The sequence below is a fragment of the Sorex fumeus genome, unplaced genomic scaffold (assembly GCF_029834395.1).
Source record: "Sorex fumeus unplaced genomic scaffold, SorFum_2.1 ptg000063l, whole genome shotgun sequence".
Taxonomy (NCBI): Eukaryota; Metazoa; Chordata; class Mammalia; order Eulipotyphla; family Soricidae; genus Sorex; species Sorex fumeus.
This window is the reverse complement of record NW_026606120.1, coordinates 73,617,547-73,645,163: the sequence shown is the minus strand read 5'-3', so window position 1 is coordinate 73,645,163 and position 27,617 is coordinate 73,617,547. Positions and strand designations below refer to the sequence as shown.

Here is a 27,617-nt window from a genome sequence, read left to right as displayed (position 1 = left end):
GTCTTGCCTTGCGTTCAATTCTCAGCATCACATATCATCTCCCAAGCACCACTAGGAGTGATCCCTGAGCACAGAGCCAGGAGTATATGGACACAGCTAAGTGTACCCACACACACACACACACACACACACACACACACACACACAAATAGCACTGGGACTGGAGAGTTAGGAATTAAGGGGGTTAGGGGTAAAGGATCTTGCCTTGCACAAGCCGACCCCAATTTAATTTCTGCCACTATATTTGGTCCCCCAAACAACACTAGGAGTTGTCCCTAGAGCAAAGAGCCAGGCAAAAGTAATCCCTGGGCACTGCTAGGTGTGGTCTTACCCACCAAACCCCCCAAACTCCCCAAATCACCTAAATAAGAATCTACCTGAAGTGAAAAATATAGTTCAGGAGTAGAGTGTTTGCCTTGCATTTGTGAGGCCCTGGATTCCATCTCTGGCTGTGGAATGAAGGAAAGAAATAAGGAAGGAAGGAAGGAAGGAAGGAAGGAAGGAAGGAAGGAAGGAAGGAAGGAAGGGAGGGAGGGAGGGAGGGAGGGAGGGAGGGAGAGAAGGAGCTGGGGAGATAGTACAGGAGTTAAGATTCTTGCCTTGCATGTGGCTGATCCTGGTTTGATTCCCAGCACCACATAGAGCATGATCACCACCAGGAGTGACTGCTGGGAGTGACCCCTGGTTACAGAGCCAAGAGTAAGACCCGAATACTGCTGGGCGTAGGAATCCCACCCCATACCAAAAAAAAATTAAGGAGGAAAAAAGGAAGGGATGTGTGCAAGAGAAATAAAAATATAACTTCAAAGAGACCAAAAATTCATAGCAGCATTACTTAAAATAGTCAAGAACTGGAAACTAAAATCCCATCAACATTTCTACAGTAGAATAAACCCACTCCACAATTGAAAAAAAAAAAGTTACAACTGGTAAAAGTCACAACAAGAATGAAAATCAATAGGCTGTGCATGAAGAAGGCCCAAGCCAGGGAGTAGCCCCTGAACATCACCAGGGGTAGCCCCAAACAAACAAAATGCAGTCTTCTCCTAAAAGAAATTCAGACGCCAAAGACTATAATTGTTTTATTCTTTGACATGAGATGTCCAGAAAAGGCAAATCTGCAAAGAAAGCGGATTGGTGGCTGTCCCGACTGCAGCTGGAAGCTGAAATGACTGAAGGGTCAGGAGGGATTTTTCCAGGGGACAGAAATGCTCTGTAACTGGTTCTTGGTGACGGGAGGACTGCTCTACAAATCACTGAGTAGCTCAAGTATGAACGGTTTTAGGGGCTGCCAGATGGGGGTAACCTGTCAGGATACCCAAGGTGGTGCCTGCCTCTGTTTCTAAGGTAACGGGGGTGCGGAGGCCAGTTGAGCTGTGAGGCTGGGAAGGCGCAGGACAGGTGCAGGAACTCGAGAGCGTCATCGGAGCATCAAGCCGGAGCGGGTCCCCCAAACTCTGTGCTTTCCAAATGCCCCGGGAAAGGTGTCCGTTACTGCAGCTTGCATCTAAAGTTCAGCGTTTCCGTGTCAGAATGATCTGGGGGTGTCCCTAGAGGATAGTTTAAGATGCCATAAGCATTTTACAGAAAAAAAGTCAACTCTTCCATACCAGCCTCAGGCCCTAGATCAGCTTGTCGCACCTTCTCTTCCCTTTGTAACAAGGTCCTTTGCAGACTAAGATATTTCATCTGGACTTCAGAAGCGGAGCAAAGCAAGCGCACGCGCCCCTGTAAGCAGCACCCCGGACCCGCGAGTCCCGGGGCTGGGACTCGGCACCAGCGTCGCCTTGGCCGCTGCCTGCAGGGGGCGCCCGTCCCGGCCGCGTGGCCCCGCCCCGCCCCGTCACGTGCCCGCGCGCCGCGTCACACCCGGAAGCAGCGACAGGAGTGGAGCCGGCCGCGATGAGCGGGGACTTGGCCGTGGCGCCCCCTCCCGGGGAGGGCGAGCCGGGCAGCGGGGTCCGCATCGTGGTGGAGTACTGGTGAGCGGCTTCTGCCACGAGGGAGGGGCCCGCGCCGGGCCCGGGGGGGTCCGAGGGAGGCGCCCCGAAAGCCCTGTCGGACCCCGGGTTATCTTTCCCCTAGCGAACCGTGCGGCTTCGAGGCCACCTACCTGGAGCTGGCCAGTGCCGTCAAGGAGCAGTATCCGGGCATCGAGATCGAGTCGCGCCTGGGGGGCACAGGTGAGGCCCGTAGAGCACCTGCTGAGTCAAGGTGCCCCATCCAGGGCCGGCTCTTCACCGTGGGGGCCGGCAGTGGGCCCTTGCTCCCGGGGTGGGAGGTCACTGATGAAGCCAAGGGCGGGGGGAACCCCTGAAACTGCGTACCTAAGGGACTGGAGGGTCGGGGATCCCCTGGTTGACCCTGAGATTCATTCCCCTGAGCTGAGTGCCAAGGTGTGTCCTTAGGTGCCTTTGGCTTGACCCAGGGTCGGGACATGACTTTAGGAACCCCCAGTCTGAGGTGGAAGGGGGGTGGGAACCTGGGGGGACATCCTAGCGGAGCGTCAGGGCTCTCTTGTGGGAGCCCCCACCCCCACCCGGACTTGGACATGTTCTCAGCCCCCTTGACTCATCCTTTTCATCCCAGGGGCCTTTGAGATCGAGATCAATGGGCAGCTGGTGTTCTCCAAGCTGGAGAATGGAGGCTTTCCTTACGAGAAAGATGTGAGTATGTGCAGTGTGGGGACCCCCAGCCCCAGGTCACGGCCCCTCCAGCACATCCTTCCACCTGCCTCTCCTCCCTCCAGCTCATCGAAGCTATCCGAAGAGCCAGTAACGGGGAACCCCTGGAGAAGATCACCAACAGCCGCCCTCCCTGTGTCATCCTGTGACCGCAGGGGTCTTTGGTTCCTGCTGTGGGCTCGGGGCTCTCCCAGCGGGTCATGATGGAGGCTCTCCCCAGCCTCTTCCTTCTAAGAGACGACGAGCTTCAACTTTGCCCCTTTGGGTAAAGGAAGGAATAGAAGCTTCTGTGGTCTTGAGGGCGGGAGAGAGACCCTCCAAGTGGACATTTCTGCAGCCACCCATTATATCCCCTCCTTGAGGTCAGCGGCTCACCAAAGTCCGGTCCCCTCGCCAGCTCGGCACTACCTGCCAGATGCCAGTGTAGTTCTAATTTATTCTCCACTCGCTCCAGGTGATGTCCGCTATTGGCAATAAAGTGGCACTACAAACACCTGTACCAACTGGCGTGTTTTTCTGTCATCTGGGAGTGGGGGAGGGGAGAGCAGGAGGAGCACAAAGTTCAACCCGGCCTTTGTACCAGGGTGGCAGGCTTCTTTTTTCCTTTCTGGTTTTTGGGGTCACACCCAGTGATGCATAGGGGTTACTCCTGGCAGTGCTCAGGGACCACATGGGATACTGGGGATTGAATCCAGGTTGTCGCGTGCAAGGCAGGCACCTTACCCAGTCCTGTACTATTGCTCCGGCCCCCAGGCAGGCTTCTCAATAGCCACTTCTAGTGCCAGCTTCTGTCTTCCACCAAGACAAGGAAAAGGACCCCCACCATTCCCACTTGATACCTCTCCTTCCCCCACCAAGGAAGGGATTTGCTTTTCCTAAGCAATAAGGATATGTCCAAAGACCTGGGCTCAGAATCCCAGCTCCTACCCCAATCTGCCAGCCTCCCGGAAGAAACTCCTTCACGCTTCCTGAAGATTCCCAGCCACTCCCTCCGGGAAAAGGTGAACTTGCCTGAGATGGCACCAGGCCATCCCCACACTCCAGCTGGTTCCCAGTTCTTTTCCAAAATATATTTGCAAATGGAGAAAGTGGGTCTCAAGAAGGGATCGCCCTCTTCCCAACCCCAGAAGCATCCCCTTCCACAATATCCACTCTCCCCGAGTTTTCATCTTTAAAAAACAACAGAGAAGTAAAAACAGAACAGAGTGCCCAAGGGCGGGGGGCAGAGCTGGCTCTCGGGGACAGTCTGAATGGGTCGGACTTGTTCCCAGATTCCCTTGGACTTTCTCCCCCTCCTTGTCCAGCTTCCCTAAGTTTGCAGGCGCTCAAAGTGAGCATGGTGAGGCCGCCGCCAGTGCGCCGGGCAGGATTCCAGAGCCCGTCAAGGTCCACCAGTGTTGCCGCCTCTGCCAGCCAGGCCCCTGGGAATTGGAGTGGGCTGGCAAGTTCCCCCAGGGGGGCCCCAAGGGCCTTCTCCATCTCGTCTAGGAGCCACTGGACATCGGCTCCTCCAGGGACAGCAGGGCCTCAGAGTTCTCAGCCTTGGACTCACACAGTCACATCCAGGCCCAGGTACTCAGGGTTCTCTGCTGTAGGGGTCCCCTCAAAGGTGGCCGGTGGGGAGCCCCGCTCTGGTGGGTCCTGGTCCCAGTAATAGAGGTTGTCGAAGGCCGGGCTAAAGCCAGGAGGAGGGTGAGGCTGAGGGGCAACCCCACCCCGAGGTGCCAAGTACTCGGGATTCTCCACAGCACCCCCGAAGGCAAAAACGTCTTTGACCACCCCATTCTTTCCAGGGGAGAGCGTCTTGGGGGAGAGAGTCCTGGGCCTTTCCAGAGTGGCCCCAGCAGGTCGAGTGGGAGACAGGGGCGCAGCTAAGGGCGAGGGGGGCTGTGCCCAGACCTCCAGCTGGTTCACGTATTCTGAAAGGCGAAAAGGGAGGCTTGTGAGGGCTGAGGGTCCCAGTGTGTCTACAAACAGTACCCCCCAAGCCGGCCCTGGCTGCTCCCCACTTCCCCACTGCTGCCCCTCTCGGCCCAAGTCTGCCTTCCATACCCGGCTGGGGGCTGCAAGTGAGGGGGGCAACGTAGCCATCAGTCTCGGGGGGCAGGGGAGCCGTGGGGTCTTCGCTGTACCGCTGTAGAGGGCTGAGGTCATGTGTAGGGAGACTTGGCTGCCCCTTGGCTGCCCCCATTCCCAAGTCACCATCAAACACATCGGAGCCAGCCCCTTCTGAGGGGGCCAGGGGAGACTTGGGGGGCTCCTCCTCCGAGGGCTCCAGCCCCAACGTCAGCTCGCCACCACCGCCACTCTAAAGACATAAGACAGGAGGTCAGGATGGTGGCAGGGACCAGGGCCACGGGCAATCAGCCGGACACCACCGGGGAGAGAACAGGGTCACGGGGTGGGAGGCAGTGGGAAGGGGACATCAAGGAGGAAGCAGTACCCCAACCAGCCACCCAAACACGTACTCACCCTGGTGGAGGAGCTGCGGTGCCGGCGGTGAGCAGTGCTCCCCGTGCCCGGGGCAGGGTCAGGGCAGAAGAAGCCCTGCTGGGGGACCAGGTACTCCTCAGCGTCTACCAGGTCCCCCATGTCATCATCTTCCAGCAAGGAGCGGTAGAAGGTGCTGTCCAGGGGGCTGGCGGGGCCCAAGTCTTCATTCTGGGGAGCAAGGGAGGAAAAGAGCAGGGCAGTGGGGGCCTCACCTAGGTCTCAGCCCCCTGGGGAGACTGAGGGGTCTGGTCGGAGGAATGACCACCCAAGAAGGCAGGGTATGGAGGCTCAGGGCTCAGCTCCCTTTCCCCCAGCCTCCGGATGGGTGAGGAGGGGTGGAAAGGCCCAGTACCTGGATGACCACAAAGCGCTGCGGGTCCCTGGCCATGCGTGAGAATTCAGCCACTAATTCCCGGAACCGCGGCCGGCATTCCGAGTCAATCATCCAGCCTGCGGCAGAGGGAGCTCAGGAATCAGTTCCCACTGCTGCCCGGTGGGCCCTGCCCACCCTCTCCAGACCCATCCAGACTGGGGTTTCCAACCTTCCACAGGGGGACGACCAGCAGTTGAAAACTATCCCCTAGCCCCTAGCTTCTCTAAGCTGTGTGTCTCAACCCCATATGGGGATTGTGGAACATATTAAAAATTGGTTTCAAGGAGCCAGAGTGATAGGACAGCGGTTACGGCATTTGCCTTGCAATGTGGCTGAGCAATGCAGCTGATCCAGGTTTGATTCCTGGAACCCCATATGGCCCCAGAGCCCAGACAGGAGTGATGTCTGATACTAGTGTGATGGGGTTGAGATCTGAGGTCAGGTAAACCATACACATGGAATTTGATCATAGCTGATTGTAAAGTTGGGCGCTATGAATAACTTTGTAAATTACAGTACCTCAATAAAAAAATATTTTTAAAATAATTGGTTTCAAGGGGCTGGAGCGATAGTACATCGGGCACAATCTTGCCTTGCATGCAGTCAACCCAGGTTCAGTTCCCAGCATCCCATATGGTCCTCCAAGCCCCACCAGGAGTCATCCCTGAGACAGAAGTAAGCCCTGAGTGCTGCCTGGTATGTCCCCAAAACAGAAGAAAAGCGAGCCTAGACCACTCCGGCTGTGTGAGTCTGGAGTGCTGCGTGATGGAGGAGGTGTTAGAGCCGGGTCTGAGCAGAACCTGTGTGCCACTCCGCTGCCCACGTCTCACTGCACAGCCTCTCACCCACTGGGGCCCAGAGGCCTCCCAGCTGGGCTATACAGAGGGAACCAGCCTTTGCAGAATTCGTCCACCACATCAGGGACCCCAATCTCTCCTCTGAGGTCCCTGGCCCCGTGGAACCCGCACCCAGCCCTCCGCGCGGCTCAGCCACACGCACATTTGACCATGATCATGTAGACATCAATGGTGCAGATGGGAGGCTGGGGCAGCCGTTCCCCCTTCTCCAGCAGGTCTGGAATCTCCCGGGCTGGGATCCCATCGTAAGGCTTGGCCCCAAAAGTCATCAACTCCCATACAGTCACACCTGGGGCAGAGAGCGTGGTAAAGTTATATGTATGGATGAGGGGTCTGAATACCAGGAGTCTGGCACCACGGGGTAAGGAAAGGCAGGGAGGCAATGCCAGGGGTGCACCTCACCCAGCCTTCCCCGAGCCCGGGTGCAGGAACCCCAGCAGAAGGAGGAAGGTGTGGCTTCATTCTCCGCCCCCAGGCTCTCCCCTGGGCCCCAGCTCCAGGCTGGCCCCCCAACCCGCCAGGTCCCCCCACGCACCATAGCTCCACACATCACTCTGGTGGGTGAAGCGCCGGCGGAGAATGGACTCGAGGGCCATCCACTTGATGGGCACCTGCGGGGATGGAGCAGGTGCTCAAACCAGGTGTGGTCAGGGGTGGCCGCTGGGAGCTCACCGGGGAGCGGCCTTGCAGCCCCTGCTCTCACCTTGCCCCCGTCTGCGTGGTACTCTGTCTCGTCAATATCCAGCAGCCGAGCCAGCCCGAAGTCCGTGATCTTGACGTGGTTGGGGCTCTTGACCAGCACGTTGCGGGCAGCCAGGTCCCTGTGCACGAGCCGCACGTCCTCCAGGTAACTCATCCCCTGTGACGAGAACATCGCTGTGGAGCCCCCCTGGGGGCCACATGCTCCCAGGAAACCTCCGTCCAGTCCAGCCCCGCCAGGACATAGCGGCTGACCCCCAGGGTGCCCGCAGCGCATACCTTGGCGATCTGCACACACCAATTGAGCAGGTCTTGGGAGCCCAGGCGCCCTCGGTGTTCCCGCACGTGGTCTAGGAGGCAGCCGTAGGGCATGAGCTGCGTGACCAGCTGCACCGTGGATGTCAGGCAGATGCCCAGCAATCGGGACACATATGGAGAGCCCACACCGGCCATCACATACGCCTCCTGGGGGCGAGGGGACCCATTGAGAGACAGGGGCTACCACAGCCCCAATTCCTACCCACAGATCTGTGGCCAGTGCTGGGGGTTTAAGAAGGGGGCAGGTAGAAATGGGGGCCTGGGGGGCGGGGAGGGTCCCTCCTGTGCATTTAGCGGCAGAGCCTGGGGAACTCACGTCCAGGATTTCTTTGTTGGCTTTGGGAGATGTGTTCTCCCGCAATACTTTGATGGCCACTGGGATTTTCACATTTTCTCCGTCGGGAATCCAGATGCCCTGGGCAGGAGGAGGAGGGCGTGGGCAGGCAGGCAGAGGTGCCGGCCACACACATGCACCCCGTCTCCCTGGCCTCCTCCCCTTCCCGCCCTCACTCGGTCCACCCCACTGTTGAGCAACAGCCCTGAGGGGGAGCCTCTCCCCACGCCCCATCCCTCTGTTAGTTTCCAGCCAGCGCCCACCCACAGCAGGCCCCGCCCCCCCAGGGCTGCGGCCCCTCCCCGGACCTTGTAGACAGTGCCGAAAGCTCCGGATCCCAGCACCTTCACCTTCCTCAGCTCTGTTTCTTTCAGGATCCGCATCTGAGCCTGGTTGGGCACCGCCCCACTGGGCGTCAGTGGCTCCACCAGCTGCGGAAAGGGTGTCGGGTCAGGGCCCTGGGGCTGGGCCTCCTGGGGTCCGGGTCAGAGCAGGGTGGGTGTTCCCACCTCACCTCAGTCTCCTGCAGCAGCCTGCGCATGGTGTACTTGCGAATCTTCTGCCGTCGGCGCTTGATGAAGATGCCCGAGACCAGACACACGAGCAGAAAGAGCAGGATGCCCACCACGGTGGCAATGATGGAAGTCACGGGGCTGCAGTGGGGACAGGCATTGGAGACAGGGCCCGGCAGAAGGGAGGGCGGGACCTCCTGGGTCCAGGGGCCTGGGGGTCACTGGCCTTTGCATAGGAACGTGGTCAGGGAGATCCCCAGTTTCTGATGCCTCTTTCCAGCTCTGAAACCTCCCTGGCTTCCTGAGACCTGCCTGAGGCCAGAGGCCTCTGTCTAGGGTACAGGGTGAGGTCCAAGATCTGCTCTCAGAGACTCCCATATTCTGGCAAATGTTTCACTTAGGTCACAATTTCAATTTCGCACACCTCCCAGCCTTGCACGTGGCACCTACTGGACCATCTGCCCAGACCCCCACAGCTCCCTTGTACCACTTTGTAGGGGCACAGCTCATCCATCCTGCTGTCCACAGACCTGGCCCTGCTCCTGACCTCACAGACACAGGATGGCTCAGGGCACACTCCAGTCTCTGCCACTTCCCAGAGTTTCCCAGAAATCAAGTCTGACCTGTCTTGGCCTGTTTACCTGACTCTAAATTTCTTTCCTCCTGGATGCCCCCCACTGTCCCCTGTGAAGGATGCATTGACACTACACCTCCACAATCCACCTCGAGTCCCAGGTAGGGGTCTCAGCCTGGAACCCTTCCAAGACATCTAGCTACTTAAGAGCAAGGAGGTACAGGGGGTCTTTGCACTCCTTCCTGTCCCCAACTCCCACATATCCTGAGCAGATCCTCTGAGCACTTGTGAAAGGGAAACGAAAGAAGGATCCAGAGTGGGGCTGGAAAGAGATAAGAGGGGCGAGGCGGGGCACATCCGGGGCCCAGGCTGACCTGGCTCTCGGCTCAGCAGGGCAGCCCTTGTCATCCAGGTCCACACAGCTGCAAAAGAAAAAGCCTCATCAACTAGGCGGGCACCTTCCTGAGCTCCTTCCAGAGGCAGCACCCCCAGGGATGGGTGTGGCTGAGTTAATCTCCACATGGGATGAAAGCAAAAACTGGGCTCAAGGTCACCAGAACCTCTCCTCTCTCCTCTCTCTCTCTCTCTCTCTCTCTCTCTCTCTCTCTCTCTCTCTCTCTCGCTCTCGCTCTTACTCTTGCTCTCGCTCTCTCCCTCTTGCTCTCTTTGATTTGATTTTGGGGTCACACCCAGCAGTGCTCAGGGCTTACTTTTGGCTCTGTGCTTGGGTATCACTCTTGGCGGGACTGGGGTAAGGGGGAAATGGATACGGATTCTAGGGATCAAGCCAGGATCATTTGCATGCAAGGCAAGTGTCCTACTGGTTGTACTATCGCTCCAGTCCCCCTCACCAGAGCTCTTGAAACCAGCACATAAGGGAATTCCCGATCCAGCCTGGGAGCCTTTATCCCCTGCTGCCTGGCATCTCTTAGTAGAGGGTAGGAGGGGGAAAGAGCTAAAGCAGTCTTCTTCAACCTTCTGACACCCACCAACTGGCACCTGTCTTGTACGCTAATCCATGAGCCAGCAGTTACAACCATAGCGGTGGACCAGTGTTTTTCAACCTTTCTACACCCATGGACTGGTACCAGTCTGTGGACTAGTGGATGAAGATCAGTGCACTAAGGGAGCGCCAAGGAAGTCCCCAGAGCTTGGACACTGTAAAAGAGTTCCAGGGCATTGGTTGGTGCAAGCTCTGCAGGGGACAATGTGGTAACAGCTATGAATTCAACAGTGCAACCCAGAGGCTGGAGACAGGCACTGGTGAAAGGATTGGTGTTGGAACACTGTGCCTAAAGCCCAGTGATGAAGAACTTTGGAATTTACAGTGACTAAGTTAAAAAAAAAATTAACTAAATTGAAAAAAAAGTTTAAAGATACTTGTCTTGTATGTGGCTGACCCTAGCACCTCATATGGTCCCCTGAGCATTGCCAGGTGTGGCCAAAACTCTCACAAAAAAAATATGACACAGCAGTTCCACCCACTGGAACAGATCCTAAAAGTGCCACCCTGCAGTCTAGGAGGTAGGACCCAGGGCTCATGTGCAATCAAATAAAAGGACAAATGTGCGATCTATGCCTCAGACTGATGCACAGTTTAAAATTCTCTCTGGGGGCTGGAGTACAGCGGATAGGGTGCTTGTCTTGCACACAGCTGACCTGCATTCCATCCCTGGCACCCCATATGGGGCCTCCAACCCTGCCAGGACCAAGCCTCAAGCACCATGGATGTGACACACACACACACACACACACACACACACACACACACAAAAACCCTCACATTAAAAAAAAAAATTTCTCTCCAGGGTGGGAGGTCGCTCAGCAGTCGATACTCCTCATATACATGTAAGAAGCCTGAGTTCCATCACCACATGGTCCCTGAGCATTGATCTGGGAGTTGCCAGACCACACAGCTGCGTCTGGCCCCAAAACCAAAATAAGTAAATATTGTACTTGTCCCCAGCGCCACTGGGCACAGGCAGGCTACAGCACTGGTCCCAGGGCTGGACTGTTCATCAGGTCCACACTGCCGGACCTAGGATGGCTGGCAGTGAGCCTCGGTGCAGGCCTGGATCATGCTCGGATCCAGGACGGCTGGTAGTGAGCCTGGTTAAAGCCTGGATCATGCTCGGCGGTACAGCACATGCTCCACATGTTCAAGGCTGCAGGCAGGTTCCACTGTCAGCACAGAAAAACAAACCCAGACCAGAGATGGAACAGGGGTGATGACACTTTCTTGCATGCGACCAATCCCAGTTCAATCCCCAGTACCGCATAAGATCCCCTGAACACCACTGGGTATGACCCCCCCTCCCTTTAGAAATCAGATAGGACATCTGAACTGTCACAGGACAGGGTGTCTGGAGTGTGGAGGAAGCAAAGCAACACAGCAACACCCAGAGTAAGATTCCGTTAACGTGAAACCAGAGTACTGAGGGTGGCCAGAGAGATAGTACAGCAGGGAGGGTGCTTGCCTTGCACACGACCAAGAGGGGCTCCATCCCTGGCCCCCCCCAAATAGTATCCCAGGCCTGCCCGGGGTGATCCCTGAACACCACTGGGGGTGGCTCCAAAAGCAAAACAAACAAATAAATAAACCACGGGAAGGCTGACGAGCTGAACTCGAAATTGCTGTTTCTTGTCCATGTGACCTACAAAAGCAGCTGCTCTCGGAGTCCGCGGGATGCAAATGTGCAGGTGTGTGTTTATGGGGGAGTGCAGAGAGGAGGCTGGAAGGAACATTCCCCTGCTGCCTCTCCCCGCAGGGCGGAGAAGGGATGGGATGGCTGAAGTATGCAAGAGAAGGATGAATCTGCTTCGTGCTGTTTCCATTTTGGGTAAGTAAAAATATACTCTAGGTTTCCCATATAAGGACAATGAGAGAAATGGGGAGCAGGGACCGGCAACGGCTCAATGGGCCCGAGTGATTTTGTACATGAAGGCCCCAGGTCTGATCCCCAGAAGCACCCAAGCACTGCCGGGTGTGGCTCACCCTAAAAAAACATTGTTGTTGTTGCTGTTTGTATTGGGGCCACACCCACGGTGCTCAGGGCTAATTCCTGGCTCTGGGCTCAGGGATCACGCCTGGTTAATCAGGGATCAGTAAGCGCTCAAGAACCATATGTAGTGCTGGGGATGAAACTCTCAAACTCTGGTCAGCCATTTGCAAGGCAAACACCCTAACCACTGTATAATGCTCCAGTAACAAATATATTACTTTTATGATTAAGTTAAAATTAAATATATTTACGTGTGTGGGGGCTGGAGTGATAGCACAGTGGGTAGGGCGTTTGCCTTGCACACGGCCTAAACACCCCATCTGAGTTTGATTCCTGCACCCCTCTCGGAGAGCCCGGCAAGCTACTGAGAGTATCTCGTCCGCACGGCAGAGCCTGGCAAGCTCCCCGTGACGTATTCAATATGCCAAACACAGTAACAAGTGTCACAATGGAGACGTTACTGGGCTCACTCAAGCAAATCGATGAACAACGGGAGGACAGTGACAGTGTATATTATATGAAATGAGGGGTCTTGGCGAAGCAAAGGCAGGTAGCCCCTTTTACAGCAAGAGCCCAGAGAGGCTCCTTCCGAGAAACCCTCCCTGGGGCAGGAAAACCCTCTCACTCACGAGTGGGTGCAGTTGATGGGGCACGGCTGGCACATGCGCTCCTCATCGGGAAACTTCCAGATGGGCATGAAGGAGAGGTCAGGCTTCACACCGCTGGGGCAGCGAGCCACACAGAAGGGAGGGTCCTTGTAGTGGGCACAGGCCACACACTCATCTGCCTCCTGGGTGGGGAGGAAGGGTTTGGAGGGGAATGACATGACACTCCCAGGGGAGTGGGCTCAGACCCTCAGGGACCCTCATTCAATGCCAGGGATAGTCCAGGACCTGCTGGTGTCCCCCCCAATCCTGTCACCCTCCAGGCTAGAGCTTCTGCTGGCAAGTGGGAAGGTCTAGAAGTCAGAGTATAGTTGGGGACATTGCAGCCAGCCATGGGGGTTGGGGGAGGCTGTCAGGCCTGAGCTGATCCCATTTCAGGGGTGTGTGGCGGTGAGAGCCATATTCCTTTACGAATGAGTGAATCCAGAGTCCAAAGCCCAAGTACTCAAGACTCATGACCCTGACTCTGCTCCAGCCAAGGACACAGGCTTCCCTGGGGCCCAGCCTAGTCTGTCCATCTCTGCCACGTCCATCGCCTCAGCATCCCTTCCCTGACACCCTTCTGCCCTGCCCTGGACTCGGAGCTCAGAGTCTTGACGGATTGGAGACCCCCTGCGTCTCCTTCTCCCCAGCCCCCACCCTCCTGCTCCCCTGTCCCAGCACCTCACCGAGCCAAAGCAGGTGACGGAGCCGTTCTGCGGCTGGCACTCAGCGTGGCATGGGAGGCAGCGCCTGTCCTTCACATACTCTGGGGGGGATCTGAGAGGGGAGAGGCAGGTCAGCAGATCTGCTGGAGTCCTGAGCCCCCTCTGCCCAACCACCCGCCCGCCCCTCCACCCCGCATACCCCTGCAGGACTCGGCACTCCTCCACGCACTCCTGGCCCCGGAGGAACTGGCTGCAGTTGACACACTGGGTGGGCCCTGGGCCCCAGCAATGCCCCTGGGCACACAGAGAGTAGCACTCCAGGCCCTTGCCCACTGCAGTGAGGGAAAGGGTGAAAGGACCCCTTAGGTGAGGCTCCAGGTGCAAGGGGAAGGGGAAGCAGGAGGCCCTGGGGGTGGCTGTTGGCCTCAGGTGCCGGGGAGAGGGACAGGCTTCGGGCAAGGCAGGGAAGAATCCCTCAATCTTGGGAAGAGGAAGGGAAGGATGCCCAGGGAGGCCACACGGCACGACCAACCACAACCATGCCCAGGCCAGCCCGGAAGGGCTACATCAGGGAAGGCACAGGTGTGCCAGACCGTGGCTGCTGGTGGCCCCGGGGTACCCTGGCTGGTGTGTTGGGTGCAGCACTGGGCTCCCCATCTTACCACACTCATTCTCAGGCCGGTTGGCACTGTAGAGCAGAGTCTGGTGGGGGTTCCGGAAGAGCTGTTCCCAGGGCACCGTGTGGATGAAGCAGAGGTGGGGGTTGCGGTGGACGAGGGCCAGCCCGCTGCCCAGCTCCCGCAGTGAGCGCAACCCCAGCCAGCGGATGCCCAGGCCTTGCACAGTGAGGGAGTAGGCACCACTGCGGGGCAGGAAGGAGGACCCAGCTACAGGAGGGGCAGCACCCAGGAATTCCTGCCCATCCCCCACACATGGTAAACACCCACATCCCTGGCCAAAGTGCCTACCCCCGGCCACCCACCCACAAAGCCCCTGTCCCCGCGTTTCCCAAGCTCACTCTTGCAGGATTCGTCCTCGGATGACACGAAGGTTCTGGAAAACACCGAGGTCAGGCAGGCTGTCCGGCCACGCGGAGATGTATAGGAAACCTGCAAGGCGGTGGGGGGAGGCCGGTCTGCGGGGGGAGGAGGCGACCGGTGCACCTCCTTCCAGAGCGGGGCACGGATGGCAGAGAGCTCTGACCTGTGATCTCCTCCAGACTCTCGAAGACCTGGAGCTGCTCGGGCTGGAGGGGGGCCATGCCAGAGGCCGGGTCCCTGCAGGGGGTTAGGGCAGCGTCAGCAGAGCCAGGAAAGGGGGCTGACCCCAAGACGGCTCTCCAGCCCCCCCCCCCCCATCTCCTCTTCTTGATGACTTGACCTCAGCTGCCCTCACTCCTGGCCTTCAAAGGCTGGCCCTCCCTTGGGCGGATTCCAGCAAGACAACATTTATATCCTTTCCTCTGGAAATGCTACTTCTGTGAACGTGAACTGGGCGGACCTTTTCCCTAAGGCAAGTACAAGGTGGAATCATTTCTAGCAGTGAACACTGAAAACAGCGGGCCAAAGAGATAGTATAGATTTATTTTTAATGAGTGTATCATATATATATATATTTAAACCCTTCAATTTGTAATGTACAGTCTGACAAGGTTTTTATATTTTTGGTGCGCCTGTGTGTGGGAGGGGGAGGTGGGGGCAAGTTTGGGCCATACTCAGGGGTTACTTCTGGATCTGCACTCAGAAATTACTACTGGTGGTACTAAGGGAACCATGTGGGAAGCTGGGGATCAAACCTGGGTCAGCCACATACAAGGAAAACACTTTACCCACCATACTATTGCCCTGGTCCCCCAAGCCTAAAGAGTTAGGTTTTTTTGTGTTAGTATTGTTTTTGGCTTTTGCGGACATATCTGGTGATGCTCAGGGGTTACTCCTGGCTCTGCACTCAGGAATTACTCCTGGTGGTGCTCAGGATATCATATGGGATCGGGGATCAAACTCTGGTCAGCCACGTGCAAGGCTTAAGGCCCTCCACACCATACTATCGTTCTAGTCCCTAATGAGTTTTGACAAATGCATTTGCCCATGAATCCACCACTTATGCAATCAATAACTTTTCCCTCATGCCAGAATGCCCCCTGAGTCCCTCTGCCCCAAGAAGCCACTGTTCTGATTTCTGTCTCCAGAATAAATTTGCCTATTCAGGAACCTCCCCTAAAATATCTCTAATCAGACTTCTGCTAAACATGTTTCTGGGACTACTCTGGACTGCCAGCTGTACCATGGCCCGCCACTCTTTGTGGGTAAGACTCTCACTGCCAGGACAGCCCACCACTTCTCTCTTTCATCACCTCTGGACATTGCTCTGCTCTTTCGAAGTTAGGGCTCTGATAGCTAAAACTGCCATGAACTCAAAGTGAATCATACTTGATCAGGATGATCTGGATTCCTCCATGCAAACATGCTCATAGGAAAGCAGCTATTCACAAAATAAATCCCTCCATCCCTGCACACCCCCAGCCTCCCACCTGCCCCCTTGGCATCCCTGCCCTGCCACCTCCATCACCAGCCCTCCCCTGCTACCACTTCTGGGTCCTCAGGACTGGGTACAGATGGCCTTCATGCCGCCACAGGCCATGAACCCACCTCACCCCGACTGGCCTTACCCCTTAAAGCTCTCCGGCAGAAACGCCAGGCTCCCGAAGATCTTCTTGCAGCCCGCAAACATCTGGATGTTAGCACTAGTGACAGCCCTCACCTCCCGCAGGTGCTCCATGCCCAGGCCATAGCACACTGCAGGGCGCAGGGGGGCAGAGGGTGAGGGGGGTCATCAGCCCCTTCATGAGGACTGAGCCATCCAGGAACTTATATTTCCTGGTTCTGCGCACAGCCCCCTCCCCTGGCCCCATGGCCCCTTCCCTGATCCCCCTGCGATGGGGCATTAGAGGGGCGACACTGCAGAGGGCTGGGGTCTGAGACACTGGGAGAAAATAATAGGGTCTCAAGAGCATCTGAGGAAGAGGGAGACAGAGGGCTGGGGACAGGGACAGCAGCAGGGCTGGGGGCAGCTGGTAATACCTGGAGCACAGGGCTTGCTGCATTTCTCACACCGCTGGGTTCCATCACTAGCCGTCACCTCCTGGCTGTCCATCGGGCAGACCAGGGTGCAGGAGCCCACGTCCGTAGACAGGTAGTTGTCTGAGAAGATGGGAACCACGTCCTCCTGGGCCCTGCCTGCCACCCCATTGTCACCAAGCCCAGAAAGTGCCACAGGAATGAAAGGAACCAGAGCAAGAGGACAGCGGGAAGGGTTCTTATCCGGCACATGGTCAACACAAATTCGATCCTCCAAGCCCTGCCAGGAGTGAGTTTTGAGCACAGAGCAAGGAAGACGCCCTGAGCATTCCTGGCTGTGTTCCCAAAAACATAATAAATGGACAAACCAATTCTGTGACCCCCTTTTCAGGTTGGGGCTATTGACAGGTCCCATTTGACATATGATACAATGGAATAAGACTAGACAGTCGCACGCCTACAGAGTGGCATGGGCAGGTTTCACACCCAGCGCCTGAGCCAAGCTCTCAACTGTCCCTCAGTCTTCCACCCACTCTACGGCTGTGAGAGTCTGGGCAGCTCCATGGAAACCACCGTGACCAGCTCTCCAATGCAACAGGCAGATGGGCCAGTCCAGGTCCTGTGTGCCCCCAAATAATACACAGGGAAGCTCCCAGCTAAAGGCACATGCACACGCCTCTTCTCCCGGTCACTCACAGGGACAGGCAGTCACGCAGCTGGCGCCAAAGGTATAGCGGCCCTCGGGGTTGAGCATGGACTCAAAGGTGTCCGTGTTGTAGGTGACCAGGGTCGGACAGAGCTGCTCACAGATGCTGCTGTGGTTGAAGTTGAGGCAGGCCTGTGGGGGCAACAGGCCACTGGAGGTCAAGGGGCTGTGCTTCCCTGGGGTGCACGGGGAGAGGGCAGCACCAGGTGGGGTCACCCCCCGCATGAAGAATGGCACCCCGGGCACATACCAAGCAGTCGGAGTGTTTGGGGCCCGTGCAGCCGGCCGCACACTGTTCGTGGCAACAGTCGGTGGACAGCGGGCCTTTGCAGCGGGCACAGCCACTGGCGCAGACCGTCCGCGTCACTGTTGGGAAGAGAACTGGATGGTGGCCCTCGCCTGCATCACCCTCTAGGGGACACTCCATGCCCCGGGGACAGCACATAAGGCCGGGCATCTTCACATCACGCCTTAGTTCCACACCCCCCACCCCCCCACCGAGAACTACATGAGACTCACGGATCTGACAATCCTCAGAATTTTCTCCCCAGCAACCGGAGGTTTTGCAGGTGGGAGAACAGGGTTTGCCTGGGGAGAGAAACAGAGACAATGATCAGGAGACAAGAATGCACAGCAAGGGAGAGACCTAGACAAAAATAGAGGCACCAGGGCTGGAACGACAGTACAGTGGGTAGGTGTTTGCCTTGCACTCGGCCGACCTGGGTTCGATTCCCAGCATCCCACATGGTCCCCTGAACACTGCCAGAAGTAATTCCTGAGTGCAGAGCCAGGAGTAACCCCTGTGCATTCCAGGTGTGACCCAAAAAGGAAAAAAAAGGCCCCTAGAGGCACAGGAGAGGCTCAGGAACCTCAGGAGAGTGAGCAGAGGGACAAAGGGATAAGACAGACAAGACTGCAGGTGGGGCGTGGTTTGACACTGGGGCGGGGTTTATAGACCAGCACGGGCATAGTTTATTGTTCTGCCCATGGAGGGGCAGGGCTTATGGTACTGGGGCGGGCCCATGTCGCTGGAGGGGTGGGACTTATAGACCAGTGTGGGCGGGGCTTATGCCATTGGAGGGGCGGGGCTTACACGTGCGCGATCGGTTGCTGTCTATCAGCTGCTGCGCCAGCTCGTTCTTCTTGTGGAAAATGTCCTCCCACAAAATCGTATCCTGATGGCACAGCTGGGGGTTCCGCTGGATCAGGACCCCTCCTTTCAGGATCTCTGTGGGGCAAATAATAATCAGGGGGCTCAGTCCCATCTCTCGCCTTCTCTCTCTCTGACTCCTCCCACCTTCTAAAAGGGAGCAGGAGCAGGAGACAGTTCCAGAGTGACGGGCACATGTCTCAACACTAAGGAGTTTCTCATCCTTAACAAAACAAAACAAAAAAAGTAGCTGCTTCCCCGGCAAAACTAGCGGGAGAGGCTGGGAGAGAGCTCAACTGTCTGAGTGGTACTCTGCATGCAGGAAGCCCAAGTTTAATAATCCCTGGTACCACTCGGTCCCTAAACTCAGAGCCAGGAGTAGCCTTGGCGCATTGCCACATGTGGCCCCCAAGTAAGCCTGAAAAACTGCAACAATTCTACAAAAACGCTCATACAGACAGAGCACCTGACACACACTACACAGTCAGCTTCGCACCTGCCAGGTACAATTCCACATGTTGCTCACTGCACAAGTGACCTTGGTCAAGAAGTGAACAAAATCCCAAGCTGCATTTTAAGTATCACAGTCTGCAAGCTGAAAAGTTCTCCCCTCTGCCCCCTATCCTAGCTCCCCCTGAATCCACCCAGATGGGAACTCCAGATGGAATTCACACCAAGCCTCCCGGGGCCCGCCAGGTGATGGGAACTGGTATTAGGAGCATGAAGAGCACCTGTGAGGCTCCGAAGCTGCAGCTCACGCAGTCCTGCCACGGCGGCGCCCGCCACAGGGCGGGCTGAGTCCTGCAGGTCCCCGTTGTCCAGCACTGCCAGGGCATACTTGTCCTCAAAGAGTTGAGTGCCGCGCACTATCCTCAGCCGCTGCAGAGGCACCTGGCTCACCTGGCTGTGAGCAATGAGCACGTAGCCCTGCACCTCCTGGATGTCCTGGGAGGGGAGCGGGCCGGGAAGCAGCTGAGGTGGGCCCTGGGACCAGGACACGAGCGCCAGCCTCCACCCGACCCCCAGCACTCCTGCTCCCTCACAGACAACATGGAGAGGCAGCAGCTTCCCACCTGGCCACACCCGATTCTTGCACGATCTGGAGGTATAGTGGGGGGAGCGCTTGGTAAATGGGGCGAGGGCCCCGGCCCCTTTGCATCTCAGCTTCTTCATCTCAGAAAGGAAAGGCCGGGCCCAGAATGTCTGAACTCAACAGACCAAGCTCGGCCCCTATGGCCCGGGTCCAGGTCACCAGGGGCACAACCCGACAGGCTGATTTCTGCTTCCTCCTGCCTACAACCCTTCCCAGTATGTTCCCTTTGATCTGTTTGATACCACTCTCACGCCCAGGCTGTTGTCAAAGCAAGCCTATTGATCCCAATACACAGATAGGGAAACTGAGACCCAGTGGGGCCTGGAACTGGACCAGAACCACCTCTCCCAGGAGCCTTCTCACTCCTCCAGGCGAGAGAGGGACAGTGGCTGGGGCTGGAGGATGGGGCTTGGGGGCCATGATCCAACCAACGAGAGAACAAAAAGAGAGTAGCCAAGAAACAGCTGTATCCCCCAGAGGTGCCAAGGCCCCCTGACGGGGACTTACACAGTTGGTCACGGAGAAAAAGGGTTCGACTTCAGAGAGGACTTCCTGCTTGGGGAAACATCAAAAGGCCCCCCCAGCTCCAGCACCCCCTTCTAAGAGCAGCGAGCTCGGCTCAGCTGCGGGCAAAGGCATCAAGGCCTCACCTGCAGGAAGGAAAGGCTGGCATTGGCGGGCAGGTAAGTGAGCTCCAGGTTGCCCTGTACCACCTGGCAGCCGCGGTAGAGGTGACGGAGCATGTCCAGGTGGGTCTCGGGACTGGCAGGCAGCCGCAGCTTCATGTCCGTGCCGGTGCACACTGGCGGGGAGGAAGGACGGGGTCAGAGGCCACCTCCATACTCTCTCCCCAGAGTCAGGGGCCTCAGGAAGACAGAGCCCCCGCCCCCCCCCCCACACACAGGTCCCCATGCAGTGACTCTAACGGGCTCAAACTGAGGAGGAGAGCACTCCTGGGAGGAGCCCTGACAGACTGAACACAGCATCCAGAGCGGTGTGGCCCTAGGACCCCTCCATACAGAGGCCTGCTGGAAAATAGTGTCCCTTTGTCCCCAAGTCACAACTCATGGGGGGGGGGGAGATAAAATCCCCAAAGAGGCCTCAGTGAATCATGCAGCCTGCGAGCAGCCCCTGGCTCTCTCCTAAGCAAACAAACTCCCACCCCATTCCAACACCACCTACGTGCCAGATCTCAGCAAGGGATACCATCCCCTTAATTCCAGAAAGTGGGGAGGGAGGGAGGGTTAATGGAGTCAGAGTTGGAGCACGGGGCCCACCGGGGGCCTGGCCACTGCAGGGACCTCTGGGATTTGCCCAGGCAGCAGGTGTCAGCTCAGGACCCCTGGGACAGGCCCTTAACCAGGGTGATGCCCAATGTGGAGGTGTTGATGCTGGCACCTCACCTCTGCCATCTCCTTCCAGCAAGACAGCAGAGAACCAGCTGGCAGAATCCGTGCCATGGAGTGCCCGCCCGCACACTACGTCAGTGCTGGGCACCTGCCCGGGGCCAACCATCGCCCATTGGGCATCAGGATGAATGAGCACATCTGCTCACTTAGCCCCCCACAGGTACCCCTGGGATCCAACATTCCCCCAGCCCCAAGCCTGAGTCCAGGAGGGGTGAGTTCCCCCCGGGTGAGGGTGCCCTGAGCTGCACCTGGCACCATGCCTGTCGGCAGGGGGGAGATTACAGTGCCCAGCCGAACCCGTTTTTCTGCTCTGGTGAGAAGATGAATCACCTGGCGCGTCCTGCCCAGGAGGGTGGGGGGCACCCCCAGATCCACAGGCCCACGGGTGCCTGAGCTGCCTGAAATTCCTGTTAGCTGCCCCTTGACCTCTCGGGATAGGGAGAGGACCCAGGGAACAGTGTGGGGACATGAGGAGCCCCTGCTCTCCTGACCACATGGAGCCTTAATCCTGGGAGATGGGGTGAGGACAGACACCCTGCTGTCTCTGGGAGACTGGGGCTCCAGCCTGGGCCAGTAGCCACCAGCTGCAAGTTCTCAGGGACACCTTAGTGGTCTCTGCTGTCACCCCTCAGGCAGAGAAGGAAGAAAGCAGAAGAAGGGGAGGGCCCCGAAATAGAACGCCAGGGTCCCTCCCCCCTACCCGACTCCCAAGAGAAATAGGAGCTGGGGGTGGCAGGCCAGGCCCAAAAATAACGCCCGGCAGCCAGGACCTCCCCCGGCTTCAGCTGCTTACAAGCCCAGCTGTCTCCAGCCCAGACCCCTCGGCCTTGGCCCACGCCTGGCAGGGCGTCTCCACACCCTGCTGCCCTCCGCCGCCACCTCCCAGGGCACCAGCTGTGGCAGCAGGGCTCTAGGAAAACAACCATGGGAACAGGGGGCAGCGACTGGCATTAACTAAGCACCTTCTGTGTGCCCCCCAGGTCTGGGTGCAGCCCCCCCGAAGCAGGGATTTAAGTCTCTCTTTTGCAAAAGAGCAGGCTGACTAGAGAGATTCTCCCAGATCACAAAGTTGCGCAAAGATCACAGACCAGGAGTCTCCAAACTCAAAGGGGCAGGATTTGAAGCTGAGTCTGTCCGAGTATAGATACCACATTGCCCACACCAGGCCTGGCTGCTTTCCCCACCCCCCACGCACCCTGCACCCTGCAAACGTAAACACACCGACTCTACTGATGCCACTGATAAACATGACAGGCTCCGGGCAGGGCAGGGTGGCTGGGCTGGGCAGAAGGACCAGAAAGAGTGGTAGCCCCACCCCTGGAGTGCACTTGTTTGCCTGATTTGAGTCTGATTAAGACTAAGTGTTTGCAACAGGTGGTAAAATTGGTACCTACTCCCAGGGAGCTAGAAGCAGCTTCTGGGCTCACCCCCACCCCCACCAACCCACCGTGTAGTCAAGACTCTTCTGACATTCCCCTCCTCCCTATGATCCCCACATCTTCCTATTTCCCTTTGCTCATCTTCACCTCTCTCCCCAGACTCCTCCTCCCCCACTGATGCTCTGGGTGATAAAAAGGTCCTCTTTGACACCGAGGGCCTCTTTGTCCCCCCAAAACACATGCCTCTCAGGAGCCCGAACTCTGGATCCCAGGGGCCAAAGAGGCAGAACCAGCCCTGCACAAGAGCAGGGCACACAGTGACCACGTAGTGATAGATGGACAGACAGATGAATGGGTGAGCAGATGGGTGGGTAGGTGGATGAATGGATGGACAGATAAATGGATAGATGGATGGGTGAACAGGTGGACCAACAGATGTAAGGATAGGTAGATGGATGGATGGTTGGACAGACAAGTGGACCAACAGATGAATGGACAGATGGATTAATGGATGGATGGACGGACGGACGGATCGACGGATGGATGGATGGATGGATGGATGTATGTGTGGATGGGTGGATGTGTGGATGGGTGGATGGAGTCCAATCAAGGGCCTTCATAGACAGGAAAGACAGTACAGCTAGTAAGGCACTCCCTTGCATGCAACTGACCTGGGTTCAATCCCCAGTAGCACATATGGTCCCTGAGCCCCACCAGGAGTGACTCCTGAACACAGAGTCAGGAGGAAGCCCTGAGCACTGCTGGGGCTTACTGACCCTCCTAAACAAACAAGGAGTCTCCAAACTCAAAGGGAGCAATTGCGGTCCCAGTGTCCATCTGTCTGTTCAGAGGCTTGTCACAGAATTCCTCAAATCCTGTCAACTGGCCTCTCATGACCAGGGTTTGGTGCCAGCTCTGGGTTTTCTTAACTGGGCTCCCTCCTCGCACCTGCAGGAAAGCCCATCCTTCCTCTGGTTTCCAGGAACCGAAACCAGGAAAACTACCCACATCCCCAAAGCTCCCCATTCTTTGCCAGGGCCCAGTCAGCACCTCAGACCCCTGCACTCAGCATCGTGATGCCACAGACCTGATCAGGCCACTCACTGGGGAACCTCGTGTAATTTCCTGGACCTCTAGGGCAGCGGCCAAATCAATTTCATTACAGCCTGGCCAGTGGTGCCTGGAACTCTTAGACCCTCCATGAATATTTACAGATTTACTGGGCCCCAGGAGCAGAGAAGAAAACAGCCCTTATGCTCAGCAGAGAAAGCAAAAGAGAATTAAAAGAACGAACAAATCTACAAGCTGTCCACAGACATGGCCAGGCTTTGTAAACAGAACTGGGCCATGCAAACATTAACTACAAACACTCTCCCACTCCTTGAGGGAGCACACACCCCATGACTCCCCTCGGCAATCTTGGGTCAGGGAGGGAGGGCCCAGCAAAAGATGGAGGCATCATCCAGGAAGGGTTTCCCACAGGTCATGGGGGGGGGGGTCCCTTTCCAGATCATTTCAGCGCCCAGGGGCAGCCCAATGGCTTGAGCCCTACACCAGCTTCATCATCCTTAACTGGTTGACTGCCCAGGTCCCAAGCCAGCAGCCTTCCTCACGCTGTGGGTCCCCTGCCAGTCTGGGGAACCCCAAAAGGAAGGGAGATGAGGGACTAAGGGAACTTCACAGCCAGAAGAGGAATCGCAAAGGGGCTCCAGCTCCCCAGCTTTCCTGCTGCCTCAAGAAGGAAGAGGATCCCCTCTCCCCACACCCAGCCACCTGGCGACACTCAAGCCTGTCCTATGGGTGGAAAGAGACTTTGACCAATTCCTGGTGCTTCCTCATTGGAGGCCAAACTGCCAGGCTTTGTTGGTTCCCTGGGAGGCCTTGGATGAGCTGCTTCTCTCCCGTGTTCTCACCTCTGCAAGGGCTGAATAGGAAACAAAGGGCTGGTGCTCAGGTTCTCCAAGCTGGAGCCACAAGGTCCCCCAGCACTTCTGGGAGCGACACCCCCCCCCCCCCCACCTCCACCCCAGATGCCTGGGTCATTCCAAACTCACAGAAAAGAACAAGGGCTTTGTCTTTTTTCACTTTGGAACTTTTGCTATCTTTTTCTTTGCATTGGATCCCATCTTCCCTTCCTTTCACCCCTCCCCCGGGGAATATTAAAATGAGGTTACTTTCCCTAAAAGAAGGAAGGAGGCTCTTGGGAGCAGCAGAGGGGAGCTGAAACAGGAATTCTGCCAGCTAAAAAAGATGTTTGCAGCACTTTCCAAAACTCTGACCTTGGAGAAGGGGTCTCAGCAACCTCCTCCCCCTCGCCTCCCCAACTCCTGCACCGTCTTCAGGCTCTGGGATCTGATGCGGGATGGGGGAGGGGGTAGAGGCAGCCAGAAGCTACAAATCACATTCATTTCTCCTGCATGGCACCCCCCCCATCTCTCTGTACTTGGCGGTGCGGAGCCCCCTGAGAGATGCAGTCACCGGCCCCTCAGATGCCGTGCCGGGCCCCTCTCCACCTGCTCAAGGCCCAGGCCCAGGAGAGACCAGGAGCAGTCTGGCCTCACCTCGCCCTTCTTGTCAGAAGGTCAAGGGTGAAGAAAGCTGCCTGCAAGCTGGAGGGAAAGAGGAGCCTCCCTGGGAGGGAAGGCTGGGCCGCCTCCCTGTTCTAGCAGAGCTGGCCCTGCACCTTGAGGGAGTTCCTCGGAGCAGGGGCAGAGTTCAGCCCAGTGCCCAAGTCAGCAGAGGCTGCTGGGTGGTGACCGAGTCCAGGAACAGACACAAAGCACACACAAACAACTCTGCACGCACACAGCCCCACACACATACACAACCCTGCACATGCACAGCCCCCCCCCACAAAACCCTGCATGCACACAGCTCCCCATACATATACAACCCTGCAGCACAGTCACACACACACACACAACCTTGCATGCACACAGCCCCATACATACACAACCCTGCACACACACACAGCTTCACACATAATACCCTGCATGCACACTGCCACACACACACAACCCTGAATGCACACAGCCCCACTCACATACAGAACCCTGCATACAGAACCCCCACAGACACAGCCCTACATGCACATGACCCCCACCACAATCCCACACACACACACAACCCTGCACCAATACAACCCTGTGTGCACACCACCCCACATGCACACACACAATTCTGCACACACACAACCCTGCATATGCACAACGCTGCATGAATACAACCCTAAATAAATGCACACAATCCTGAGTAGTCAGGGCCTTGGATCACGGTCGCTCAGGCTGAGGGGTGGGGACACGCAGATTCCCAGACTGTGGAGACCACCCACCAGTCCAGATCACCCTCATCCATCCTCCCCCACCCTCAGAGGAGGCTCCCCTATTGTTCAAAGTAGATTAGTGCAGCCCAGCTTCCTGGGGTTCTCGCTAGGATTCACACAGGGCTCACCCTTGGCAAATTCAGCTTCTCACCGACCAGTCACTGGCAAAAGACCCTAGCCAGGCTATTTCCATAAGTTTACTACACACTGTCACCCCATCCCAACCCCATGCCTCCCAGAGGCAGGGAGGAAGAAATAAGACAACCCAGTCCCTGCGTACCCCCCACCCCTGAGCTCCTTGACCCCGCTCCAACAGCCCAGGACTCCCCATCTAGAAACTGGCACTTCTGGCCCGGCCCAGAACCCCAGCCATCCACCCACTGCTTGGCGGCAGCCCATGCTCCGGGAAAGTCACAAAGCAGCAGGCCCAGCGCTGGCCGGCGCGACAGAAACTCCTTCAAAACAAACGCCTCCCCTCCCCCAATGGCCAGGGCCACCCTCGCCGCCCCACTCCGCTGGACATGTCGCCCCCAACTGCCCCCATCTCCCATCATGCCTGAAACTGGAACAGTTAAACCCAAGTGGCTGGAGCGAGACGGAGGAAGGGGGGCGAGGAGGGCAGAAGGGACCCCGGGAGGAATCCAGTCCAGTTCAGTCTGGAGGCGAAGGCTGCCGGCTGGAGAGGCTTTGAGAAAACTTGGTGGGGGGCTCAAGACGGCAGAAGGCGCGCACTTGGCACCGCGCACATAAGGGGGGAGCACACCACAAACACACCGGTGCCCTCACAAATACAAAAGCATACTCTACGCTACAGTACACACAGTACACACGCGCTCGCACAACACACACACACACACACGCCCTACTCCCTCCCGGAGGAAACTTTCTGATCACTTTCAAAAACTTTTTGACAAGTTCCCGGAGCAGCCGACACGGGACCCGCAAAGCGCCTCGAGAGTGGGACCACCAGACCCCGGGGAACAACAGCAACTGCACACCCCCGCCCCCCTACACACACGCCCCGCGCCCGCCCCGGCTCCTCCGCCCCCCACCCCCGCCCGAGGCCGGCTGCTCCGAGCGCCGGAATCGCCCGAAACTTGGAAGTCGCGATGCGGGTCCGGCCCCCGCAGTCCCGCCGGGAGAAGCGGGGGCTCCCGGGCTGCAAGGCCCCGCCGCCGCTCCGTGCCCCCCGCCTCCACCCCCACCGCCCCCAAACCCACCTTGGGTGCCCGCGGCGCCGGGGGGCAGCAGGGCGAGCAGGAGCCCCCAGCGGCACCAGGCCGCCAGCTCCATGGTGCTCACTGCGGCTCGGGCCCCATGGCTCGGGCGGGACCCCGCTGCGAGGGCGCGGGGCGCGGCGAGGGCGGGGGGCGCGGGGCGGGCGCGCGGCGTCCGGGGCGCGGGGCGCGGGGCTCGGCTCTCCGGGGCTCGCGGCGGGGGGAATCTCAGCTCCACAACTTCATTCTTGCGCTTCCTCGAGGCAGCCCTCCGCCTCCACCGCCTCCTCCTCCTGTGATTGGGAGCAGGCGCGCTCCCGGCTGGCCCCCCCCACCCCCTCCAACCACATTCCAGCGAGTCGCGGGGAGTGGTGAGTCCCGGCTTCACTTTCTCCCTCTGCGCGCAGGCCTGGGTGCGTCCCGCCCCGCGCGCGCCCGGCCGCTCCTCCCGCGCGCTTCCCGGGAGAACCCCGAAAAGCCCGGGATGCGGAGGGGCGTCTCCTGCCCCTGCCGTCGGGGGCTCACGCTTTGGGCTGCAGATTCTTCTGGGTCGCAGGCATTTTTCTTTTCTCTCTTTTCCTTCCTTTCTTTCTTTCTCTCTCTTTCTTCCTCTTTCTTTCTTTCTCTCTCTTTCTTTCTTTTCCTTTCTCTTTCTTTCTTTCTTTTTTTTTAAATACAACTTTCAACGTTCCTGGCGACTTGGCATCCTACCCCCATCACGCGCCTATTGGGTTTAATGTCAAGGCAGGATTTTCCCACCGCAGCCGCAAGTCAAACTGATACTCTGGGCACAGGCTCTGCGGTGTTAAACGCTGTGGCTTCCAACACTCCCTGGCATGCCTTCTCAAATCTTTCAGGTGCTTTGTCCAGTCTGAAAAGGATGGGGGTTTTGTTGTTAGTGTGTGTGTGTGTGTGTTTGGAGCCGTGCCAGGGTTGGAACCTGCACTCTAGCACTCAACTACATCCCTGAACTTGAAGAGTCTGGTGGCTTTAAGGGGGCTGCAGTGCAGCCGCCCCCTCAGTCCCTGGAAGAACTACACTTTGTTTATTTAAGGGGTACTGCTCCATTGGTTTAATGTTTCTTCTCTTCCAGTTTTCCATTGGCT

General features: G+C 57.5%; 2 protein-coding genes across 2 annotated transcripts; one reads left to right on the top strand and one right to left on the bottom strand.

The window, feature by feature from the left end:
- Window positions 1-1,837: 1,837 nt before the first annotated feature.
- MIEN1 (migration and invasion enhancer 1) lies at window positions 1,838-3,183 on the top strand. Its single transcript, XM_056127945.1, has 4 exons — window positions 1,838-1,982; window positions 2,086-2,183; window positions 2,590-2,666; window positions 2,750-3,183. The coding sequence occupies exons 1-4, from the start codon at window positions 1,903-1,905 to the stop codon at window positions 2,831-2,833; spliced, it is 339 nt and encodes a 112-aa protein (XP_055983920.1). The 5' UTR covers window positions 1,838-1,902; the 3' UTR covers window positions 2,834-3,183.
- Window positions 3,184-3,722: 539 nt separating this feature from the next.
- On the bottom strand, window positions 3,723-26,819 carry ERBB2 (erb-b2 receptor tyrosine kinase 2). The gene is made up of 27 exons (XM_056127933.1): window positions 26,515-26,819; window positions 19,835-19,986; window positions 18,823-19,036; window positions 18,035-18,169; window positions 17,461-17,529; window positions 17,192-17,307; window positions 16,932-17,073; window positions 16,239-16,358; window positions 15,827-15,953; window positions 14,362-14,435; window positions 14,177-14,267; window positions 13,821-14,020; window positions 13,358-13,490; window positions 13,180-13,270; window positions 12,476-12,636; window positions 9,219-9,266; window positions 8,273-8,411; window positions 8,067-8,189; window positions 7,741-7,839; window positions 7,386-7,571; window positions 7,111-7,266; window positions 6,943-7,018; window positions 6,550-6,696; window positions 5,530-5,627; window positions 5,157-5,345; window positions 4,737-4,992; window positions 3,723-4,603 (listed from the first exon to the last, which is right to left on the bottom strand). Exons 1-27 carry the CDS (start codon window positions 26,585-26,587, stop codon window positions 4,233-4,235), a joined length of 3,786 nt encoding a protein of 1,261 aa, XP_055983908.1. The 5' UTR covers window positions 26,588-26,819; the 3' UTR covers window positions 3,723-4,232.
- Between the last annotated feature and the right edge of the window lie 798 nt (window positions 26,820-27,617).